At 38.8% G+C, this 11,264-nt stretch overlaps 1 protein-coding gene across 1 annotated transcript in view; it reads left to right on the top strand.

Moving 5' to 3' along the window:
• jcada (junctional cadherin 5 associated a) overlaps positions 1–10,509 on the top strand; it is a 21,022-nt gene extending 10,513 nt beyond the window's left edge. The window contains exons 2-4 of the mRNA XM_057359138.1: positions 758–1,225; positions 3,148–7,184; positions 8,445–10,509. Of these exons, the coding sequence (XP_057215121.1) occupies positions 873–1,225; positions 3,148–7,184; positions 8,445–8,479 (4,425 nt within the window). The 5' untranslated portion in view covers positions 758–872 and the 3' untranslated portion in view covers positions 8,480–10,509. The remainder of the gene's footprint in view (positions 1–757; positions 1,226–3,147; positions 7,185–8,444) is intronic.
• Positions 10,510–11,264: the final 755 nt, after the last annotated feature.

Raw genomic sequence — 11,264 nt, 5'->3', positions numbered from 1 at the left:
TATCTGCTCTCGCTCTCTCTCGCTCTCTCTCTCTTATGTGCGTGTGTGCAAGGAAAGTTAGGTAACCTCTTTTTTGCAGACTTGCTCACATGTACAGACTCAAAACAGACATGCAAACATACAAAGACATACTTTTGATGCTATATACATACAAGTAAGGTCTCCCCTGATTATCTTAAAAAAGATGGGATGCAAAATAGACTACATATTTACTGATGTATACCCTACTCTTAAACCTAACCGTTAACATTATTCAATTTAATGCACAAAAGTTGTTTGTGTAAGCTTTCCCAATGGTGAGAATGACTTATCCTTTTACATTTTTACATTCACAAGTATAGCCAAACCTGTACACACATGTTAAATTTTGAAAATATGATCACAAATGGTCTAAATTATGTACAACTACTAATGCACTTCAGACACATTTGGAGCTCAGGATTTTCTGCACTTGCAGAGTTTTTGCAAGTGAGCTATTCAGAGATATTCTGGATAGATTTTTTGTTCTGGATAGAGAACAGAGGAAAGCAGGGATGGTTGGGTGTGTGTGGGGAGGGGGGTGATTGATGGACCAGTTCAGTGGATAGACAAACAGACAGCATGTGAATCGTGTGCATGTGAGACAGAACCTTTTTTGCCTGTGATTGGGGGCAATCAACAAAAAACATCATTTTAACTTCACCTCTCTCCCTCTTTATCTCTCTCTCTCTCTTCCTCTCTCTTCCTACTGTCCTGTTTTCTATCATTTCTTCCATAGTGATGGCCTCTCCCGTGCAGCTTTTCATGAGCTCGCCTCATCTGGTCTAGAAGCGGAATTCATCTGACACTCACTCTCACACGCACCACCAAAAGCAACAACACACCGCTTAGCCATGTACAGCGTGGAAGACCTTCTCATCTCTCATGGATACAAAGTCCCACAAAGGAACAGCAACAATGTCCCCGTTTCACACTCGTCTTCCTCCCACCCCGCAACCTATGAGAAATGTCTGCCAACACGAAGCGACAGCCGGTGTGAAATCGGTGAGAAGCGGAAAGGACACAGCGCAGTAAATGGCTATGAGGGGGACCATGTTTACAGCGGTGGAGGATTCAGACAGACTCCTGGCAGGGGATTCCCCGGTGACACCGAGAACAGGGTCAGAAAGCAGAAAACGCAAGATGTGGACAACGGTAACCTCAGAGATGGACGTCTGCCAGAAGACAGTATGACCACAGACAGCGGGTGAGTTGGGTGCTTATATTTTGACCTCTTTTTCTATGCATCACCTTTTACTCCCTTCCACTTTTGTGCTTTTTTCTCATCGCTTTGATATGGTATGAGCTGTCTTGTTTGATGAGTATTATGTAAAGGTTGAACCTGTCAAGGACTTCCCTTTCCTTCAACCTATTTTTCTCTTTTCTGTTTTATTTTTTATGCATCCCCCTCCCTATTATTCTCTCTTCTTATGTTAGTTTGGAATTTCATCTTCTTTCATGGTCTCTCAAATCCTTGTACTTCCTACATTTCTTGTTCGGTTTCCTACAATCACTTGCTTGTCTGCACCGTTTCCTACATCACTCCTCCTTGCCCTGAAGCCGATGAATTCATTAACTATGTTTAGTAGATTTTTGCAGTGCGGTTTTTATAACCTCACATGTCACACGGGACCGTAACGGGGTAAACACCTCTGTTGTCGGAAATCCCGCAGCACCCCCTACTGAGCATGCTCAGTTCTGCAGGCAGAGGCGGCAGTAAACTACATGTCCCACGAGTCCTTTGTCAGATCAATATTCAGTTCCTTGGAACAATCTCTTGTATAACACCTTTATTAATAAAACATGATGAATATAAATGTGAATATCTGCATCCTGCCAGCCTTCTTGTCGCAAAACAGCTTAAGAGATTAATTTGTTGTATGTAAGATTCGTATTCAAATTTTAGAGGTCACATTGGTTTTTAAAATGAACTTCTGTCTTTTTTGTAAGCCCATGTTTATTCATTAATTGATGAAATACTTATTCATATAATGTCCTTATATAATGTAATAATATAATGTCATTAGATAGATAGATATCTAATGACTGTTACTAAGCTAGATGATCCTGCAGGTCAGGATTGTTTAACATGCAGATCATACTGTATGCTCCCTGCTGCCAAGATATCGGATGAGAAAATAGACCTTCAGTGCTGACTCAACTGCTTGCACTAGATTACAGTTTGTCAGGTTAGTTCCCTGCTTAAGAAAAAAGCCTAATTTATCCTAGTTTGCTTGCACCATAATAACCTCACAGTCTATGGTGCCTCTGGAGATCTCCTGCTTTGCTGACCACATTGTCAGCATCAGCAAACTGAAATGTCTTTTTTGGATTAGGATGTTACTGTACTGTGCTTGCATAGTAATTGCTGCCTGTATTACCGATTTTACAGTCATTCACTTGATCTATTCAATTAACAGATATTGTTATTACAGCTACAGAAAAAATAAGAGACCATTTCAGAGACTGTTTTTCTGATTTTAAAATGTACTATTTATAGCTATGTGTTTAGGTAAAATTATAATTTTTGTTTAATTCTGTAAACTACTAACAATATTTTTTCCCAAATTTCAAATAAAAATAATGTAAATGAAAACTGGAGAAACAGGTCAAAATAACAGAAAAGATGCTCTGTATTTTTTCAGACCTCAAATACTGCAAAGAAAACAAGTTCATATTCACTTTTAAGCAACACAACAGTAATATTTTTACATGTATTTAGAAAAAGTTCAAAAAATATTTTTTGTGTGATAACCTATTTTTTTCACAGTTTTCGTGTCTCTTATCATGCTGTCAGTCTTTCACATTGCTGTTGGATGACTTTATGTCACTCCTGTGGTTTGATTTTGTTGTAATTCAATGGACACTTGTCTGGAATATCTAGAAATGCAAATTTGAAAAGGTCTCTTTATTTTTTCTGCTGCTTTATACAGTATAAATGGTCTATAATTTACTGTACTGTGGTCTGCACAATCAATTTTTTACTGTTTGCAAAAAGTTTTTAATGTAATAATAGGGTCATAATTTCTTCATATCAAGCCCTATTTTCTTACTGGCCGCTACTGTATTATGCTCTTTTTAAGTTAAATCTTTAATTTCATCTTATTTTTACTTTTATTTTTAATGCAGGTTTTATGACAGCCACAGAGGAAAACATACCCAGCCTAGATCTGAGCAGGATGTGTCCTACTGGCGAAGAAGAGGTCAGGACTTCAGTGTGCTTCTGGATTATGCCGATTTCAAAGACCCACGTGGAAGCGCTGGAGGGGTTCCCAACAAGCCAGAGGGCATGCAACGGAGACCGGAATCCGCCTTAAGCACTGAGGAGCATAACCGTGCCAGACAGCGCCGGGCAGAGAGCACACGTGCGAGGGAGAGAGAGATGGCCCTGCACCAGTGGAGAATTGCAGCTGAAAGGAAGTACCAGAGTTTGGGAACGGAAGAGTGGCGTCCAATGACCAGCATGAGTCGTCAGCCGTCAGAAAATGAGGTGGCACAGGAGCAACGCAGGCCACGAACTGCAGAAGGAGCTGTTCCACCCAGAACCAAAAGCAAATCTCAGTCACTGCCCAGAATGACACTTCAATCAGAAAATCTTCAGTACTTCAGCATACCGACCACCGGGCAGGACTCATATGGAAGCTTTAGGGTGAATGGACACCACACACGAGACCTTCATGGAAGACAACTTAGTGATGCAGAGAGAAGGGAGAGGTGGACTGACCGATCAGGTGCTCAGTCGGCGCCACCGTTGAAACCCAGATTCAGTCGACCTCTCAGACCTCCATCTTATGAGGTGCACCAGCAGATGCGTGGAAGCACAGAGATACTCACGGGGGAGCTCGCCCCTCGGGCCAGAGACAGGACTCCGCTGCCCTTCTCAAGGCAAGAATACTTTGTACAAGAACTTGGAGGTTCTGGTGCAGAGCCACCCGGTTACATCCCTCCCCCATCCTACAGGAGGCAGCCTGTGGTTAGCGGCGGTCACAGAACTTATCCCATCTCAATGGGCAACCACCAGTACAGAGGTGACCCATATATGCAGGGCTCTGCCATGACAGAAGTGCAGGAATGGTTTATTAGGCAGACCGGGATGGCATGGCCAGATCATTACAGAGATGGAAGGAGAAGCGTGCCATGCAGGAGACAAGCATATCCAGGTTACGCTGAAGAACGAATGGGTAATGTTCAATACATTCCCTTCGATGACCCTCGCGTCAGGCACATTTCAGGATCGGGAATAGATGGCAATTCTCTTACAGACGCAGACAAAATCAGAAACATCAGAAACGAGATTCCGGTTAACCACATAACTGAGAAGAACAATGACAGTGCCTTTCTGCTCAAAGAGAAACCACGTGATCGCGCTGAACCATGTAAAAGCAATATGAGTGACTCTATTAATGAAAACAGTATGCACAAGGAGGTCTTAAAAGAGACAGAAAGCTCAAACACAGCAGCCGACCAAAACTGCAACAGGGATCCAGCTGACCACACCAATGCTCTTCAGACATCACAACAGAGCTTCAACTCAAACCAGGGTTTTATTGAGACAATAACACAAGTAAAGAAATTTGAGGCAAAAACTTTAGCCGAGAATAAGAAGAACTCCAAAAAGAGGCTTAAGGAGACTATGTTTTGCCTGGTTTCTGTCCCTATTAATATGCAGGCAAACAAAGCTGTCTCTGACCCAAATAACAATGAAAAAGTGGCTGGCTCAATTGAGAACACAGCAATACAACCTGACAACCAAAACTCTTCTGTAACTCCAGCAAGCAAGGACACACAATTGCAGTCCAGCATCTCTGTATTCATGAGAAGCTCTAAAAACTCTCCTTTGAGGAAAGAGGTTGTGGACGTTAGGACGTTTAATGCAAGCCAAGACAATGAAATGTTCTACGCAGGATCTTGGCCTGGAGATCATTACAGGAACCAGGAAACTCAGACAGGCTCTCCAGAAATTTCAAGAAACACCCATTCTCAAAGAGAAGCCCAGACATTGAATGACTATTCCTCCCCTCACACAACCACAAATAAGGAGGATGAAGCTCACTGTAGTGCCAACTACGGATATCCCATGATGGGTCAAAAAGACCTCAACCCTTCCAGCAACAGTGCATTCTCCAGAACTCGGACTGAAAGCAGTTCGAGTATAAAGAGTCCCACTTTCCCCCAATCGTCACCCACAACACAATCTCCAGACTGTCATCCTTTGCTGAGAAAGACTGCAACCCAGCAGCAAAATACAGAAAGCCAAGAAGTTTTCGGACAGTTCCTGTTAAAGCCAGTGAATAGAAGAAAATGGGATGCCATAGGGGAGCTTGAGTCTTTTAATAAGGAGATACAAGATCAGACAGGCAAGTGTCCAAATGTTAAGCAGAATATAAAAGAGCTGGATGACGCGCTAAACAACATCCTGGAACTGAGCAACGCTAGCATAAAGGTCAACAATAGAAGACAGGAAACAGACCCACTTAATATGACTGAGGAAACTGACGAGGAGTCGCATGTGGTGCAGGTCACAGAGATGCATTTGAAAAGAAAGAACTTAAATGTAAAGTCCGATTCGGCGAGTAGAAGCAGAATAGAAGGACATCCGGAATACTTTTCCAGGGCAGAGGTAAACTTGGACGCCCGAACCCAAGAAATACCCGTTGCCAAAGGCAATAATTATGTAAACTTTGAGGTTATGAGAAAGGAGAACGTTGATCCAGGGATGCATAGGCAGGATATACCCGTGCCAAAAGAGTGCTTGCTTACAGATGTTGGGTTAACAGTGTACACTGCCATTCCAGACACCGTGACCTCTGGCTCACCTACATACTTGAGTCCGGAGTCGCCGATGTTAACCAGCCCTTCAGATAATTCAGAGGTGTGTGACACCTTACACATTACATCATCCGACAGCAGCGGAGATCTGAGCAGACACAGCCCTGAGATAGCCGAAGGTACTCAAAGCTTGAACGATAATAACGTCTTCAATTCCAAAGCACTCAATGAGAAGGAAGCTGGGAGAAGAAGATCAGGGGGATCCTCATGTGTCCATGCGATCAAGAGTCTCCATTGCAGGTTTAAAGCCAATTATGAAGATGATGATGAAAATGTTTATTCCGATTATCTCAGCTGGAGTAATGAAAAGACGCTGGCGGATGAACACCTTGAGACTCTTCTGAGTCAAGAGAAGGCCAGCAGCATGCAGACGGAAGACATTAGTAACTTATACCAAGTGCAGTGTGCCAAGGGCATTCCTGAAAATGAGTCCATTGAGGAACGTGCTGCCCGGATACTTGGCATCACAGTACCGGTTGAATCTTTGGTTGTTGATCAGGGTGATGGCAAACAGGCGGGAACAACTTCAGATGTCACAGATGGTTTAGTCTGTGAAACACAAACCAAAGAGATGAGCTCAAATGAAGAGACACAGAATGTCAGTAGAGAGTCTGAGGATGTGCCAGATGGGTCAATGGTTGTGATAGAACAGACAGAGGGACAACCTGGAGATGAACCAGAATCTGGAGATGATTTATTTAATGCAGAAAAACATGGGCGTAGAGCTCCTTCTATGATGGAGCTGCCAGAGTTTCCTCCGAGTAACTTATGTTTGTCTCTTCCACTGTCAGAAGATGAGGAGTTGACCCTAAGTGTGAGTGGAGGAGACAAGAAGATTGATGAGGTAACAGAAGCAGCATGGGACCATTTGCAAACCTGTTCCCCTTTGTCCACAAATGATCATGCATCCCTAGGGTACAGCATCTATGCAAAAGAAGAAAGCACCCAGTCATTAGTGAGGACTATCAACAGGATCACCCTGGCCAAAGAGACAGAAGAACAACAAAGTTTAGAAGATGAAGCAAGAGAACTTTCAGAATTAGTTAAAGAGGACCCAGTGCTGAAGGAGGAGGACCAATGTGTTGAGTGTGCATCGGAAGTCAAGGACTTAATAAGTCTTATGCAAGAGGGGGATGAGGCTCAAAAGGAAGAGAAAGTGATAGCAGATGAGCTGATACAAGGGAGATCAAGTCAGCCACCATCAAGGTCAAAGGCACGTCCAATCCCACAGCCTCGTAGTGGCATGGTAGCTAAAAGAGAGATTACGTTGCAACAAGTGTTCATCGTGGATGATGCAGTGTTGGCAATAGAGGAAGATGAGAAACTATGCATTTCAGGTTAGTAATATTATTAGTTTACTTCTTTATGTTTGTGAGGCTGCAAGTAGAAGCGAAAAAAGTAGAATTATCTATTCACTGATACCAGCATTGAAGTGTAGATAAAAGGATTTCAGATGCCTACACGTAAAAAATGTCGGACCTCACCAACTTAACATTTTCTGGTGATTTTTAGCACCTAGATTTTTTAAATTTGCTCATTTAAAGTTCTGTAAATGTAGGAACAGACTGTTGCCACAAGTGATACCTGTCAATCGTGTAAATTGAAAAAAAAATTTATAGAACAAGTCAACGGAAAAAAAATATTATATATATTTTTTTAAATAATTTTTCAGATATTTAGAGGATTTTTTATAGTGTATTGTGTAAAATTACAGATTAAAACTGTTTGAAAGCACTTCAGTGGAAATTAATATTATATAATATTATTATATTATGCTATATATAAAAGGTATAAGTGAATATTTTAAGGCATAAAATATAATCTATATTTTATGCCTTAAAATATACTGCCACAGCAAAAATAAAGAGACCGTTCTAAATGTTCATATTTATATGTATTATATTGTTTATGTATTACATTTACGTTTAGGCATTTAGCAGACGCTTTTATCCAAAATGACTTACAGAGAAGATAGAGGAACAACAAAGCGATGTGTCAATAGTAGGCAATAATACAACAGAGACGGAGAGAGAGTTAGTTCTTTTTTCATTTTTTTATTATTACCATTCCAATCCAGTGTCTGTTGAATTTACGAGATAGTAATTTTAAAATGGTCTCTATTTTAAGTATATCATTTTAAGATTCAAATTCGCTGAAATATAATTCTAAATTATACAATTCTATAAAAAATTCTGTAAAATCATTATATTAGTCTACTTCTAATATTATTGGGGTTTTTTGCACGCTATTATGCTATTTACATTGTGTGAAGTGTCTTTTTCGTAGTACCCTATATAGGAATAGGCACTCTCAGCTTACCTTATATTTTTATGCATACAACATAAGCTTTGTAAATACATGTAAATGTAGCTGCCAGTCACCAATAACTTGCCATAATCTTGGAGGCCAATCAGTAATGAGGTTTCTTCACCACAAGAGGGAAGTGTGGACTGATGTATCATACTTAATGCCATCAAATTAGATATAATGTTCTCTTGTTAGTTAAGTTTATATTACACTATACCAAGTCCAGTGTAAGTTAACCTCTTCAGAGTCTTTGTCAAAATAGTTAATATATTTTATGTGTTTATCCTCAGATGCATATGACCCTAGTCGTGTGGAGAGAGTCTAAACTTGGACACTGTCAGAGCAATTCTGTGACCTTACTGGAATGCAACTGTCATCAAAAACTCATCTGAAACAGAACTGGAAACCTCCAGGCCTCTTACTTTATACAATAGTAAAAGAAATTCATAAGCAGGCAGATGAACTTCGAGACACATATTCAGACTAATTTTCAGAACTTCTACGGCCTGTTGATGACTAGCAAATTATCATAGAAAGTCTATCAATGAGATTTGAATGTATAATGTATATCAAGCAAAGCTCAGACGTTGCTGGCTACAATTCATTCTATGTAGATCTAATCATTTTCTCAAGAAACTTAGGTTTCTCTGCACCAGCAAATTCTGGAGTTCTGTTGGACTGTCACAGAACACAGTGTCATTCATGTGCCATTAAGCAACATCAAGAAGAAAGACACAACTGCTTGCACTTCTGCAGTATTACCAATGAGAGAAAGATGGGAGGCCTTGATGTATCAAAGCAATGTATCGGACCGGCGAGGTAGCAGCTGAATCAGTTACATTACACTGTGCTTTAAATCTCAAAGTATTTTTGTAAGAAATGTTAAAAGGAATGCGTAAAATGTGTTTTATAGGTGGGAGAAACTGTGTATGTTACTGTGGTAAAGCTGCAATATTAAATATATTTCTTTTTTCTCAAATTATGCCACAGGCTAATAAGAAAGCTGAACAGAGTCCAAGATTTAAGAATTTATTTTATATGAAATCTTGGTCTCTTGCTTTAATCTTAACGGCAAGAGACAGTATTCATAGTTATTGCTTTAAATCGAGTCTGTGCACTCATGAAGTTTTCATATCCCATATTCGCTTTGAGCTGTTCGAAGTAGCAATCTGATTATGTGTAATCTCACCACAAAATGCAATAAAAAAAGAAAAATGTATTTATTTTTATCAAACTATCAATAACCTGTACAGATGAAAATATATCCGAAAAAGTATTTTGTATTTTACCTTGTGAATTTGTTCGCTTGCTTACAATCATGGATATATCATATCTGAATATGTTTCTTATGCATATTATACTCTTGCAATGAAGGATTCTTTTTTGTGCCGTGTGCTGTGCCTTTTGTTGCACAAATGTCAGAAGGTGTTATGTTATGTTTTGTGTTTTAATGCATTTTATTATACATACTGTATGAAGTAATCCACATCCTCCCTGAAAAGTCCATCTCACTTCTCAAAGTTACTAAGATACTGGATGTAGTGGTTGTAATATATTTTGCCCTATTATTGCTTGGGTTCCAATTTTTATAACTCTATAAATATAAGACTGAAGTGGACAGTATTTCCGTAACATTGTTTATACTATACAGTAACTGCAGCCAACATCAGGTGAAAAATAAAGTAAAAATTTAGTATTTAGCACTTCCAAAGACAAACAATAATGATCTCAGCCAACTACAAAACTCATTGCTTCCATTATCATGGGCAACTAGTACAAATATTGTAATGTTATCGTAGGCACTACTGTGAAGTAGCTATTTTGTAATAATAAAAAATAAGCTGCAAATACATGTCGATAAATTCAACAAGTTGTTTAGAAGCAAAACATAATAAACAAAACATTGCATTCATTCATTGCATTTGTAGTATTGTTGTAAGTAGTCTTTATTGTTTCTACCATTTTGTACCATTTTTCTTTTCAAAATGAATGATTATATTGTTGCATATGACATTCAATATCTTTTCTATTTTCTTACAGAAACTGTACATGATTATTTTGTATGGGTTGGATTGATTTGCCCTCTCTGCATGGGAAGATGTAAACTGGGGTCAGGAAAATGTTTTTGGTACGACATTAAAACTATATTCATTATATTACATTGTGCACATTTCTAACCTCCTATAAAGCTTTCAAAGTATTTAAATTCAAAACAAGCTATTTTTAGAGTATTTTACAGAAAAGGATGCTACTTAGTACTGGTGTCTTTGAAGTATTGAATGTGAATGAAATGTTTGAGAGGAAATTCCTTTGTATATTATAGCAGGTTGCTCATTAATAAACTCCTTGCATGGACTTGTTTTATTTTTCATACTGTTTTATATGTGTAACATGAAAGAGAGGATGCAGAACATTTGAAAGCTCATTAATAGATTTAATTAAACGAATGCAATATAATATAATTGTGTTGAAATGAGAGTAATAACAGTGGTCCTTCTGAAACCAGATCATACTTTACAAACTCACGGTTTCCCTCTCACACGGAATTCAGTTTATGCATTAACTTAAAAAAATCATATTGTTCCAAAATCCTCCATCCTTTTCTTTTTCACTTTTACTCAGAAATATTAACTTTTTGCTGTATTGTCATGTAGTCATTAGGAAAGAAGGACAATATGAAAATTCTCAATAATCTCTCATTTGTTTACTCATTTGAGTATCTTTAATAAAATGTACCAACATATCTATATCTTCCAGATGACACGAATTTGTCTTGATACGCAAGTTAATGATTTTTAAAGAAACAAAACTTTCAATTCAGTTTGTTAAAGGGACTGTTTACCCAAAAATGAAAATTCTGACATCATTTAATTACCCTCTTGTTATTTTAAACCTGTATGACTTTCTTCTGCTGAAAACAGAAGATATTTTGAAGAAAGTTGGTAACCGAACAGCGCTGTCACCCATTCACTTCTATAATTTCTGGGTTCCGGTTAACAACATTCTTCAAAATATATTCATTTGTGTTCTGCAGAAGAAAGAAAGTCATACAGGTTTGAAATGACAAGAGAGTGAGTAAATGATGAAGTACCTTATAGATCTGATGCTGA

Source organism: Triplophysa rosa, linkage group LG18 (genome assembly GCF_024868665.1).
Source record: "Triplophysa rosa linkage group LG18, Trosa_1v2, whole genome shotgun sequence".
NCBI classification, from domain to species: domain Eukaryota; kingdom Metazoa; phylum Chordata; class Actinopteri; order Cypriniformes; family Nemacheilidae; genus Triplophysa; species Triplophysa rosa.
The sequence above is the reverse complement of the archived record's forward strand: the minus strand, read 5'-3'. Positions and strand labels throughout refer to the sequence as shown.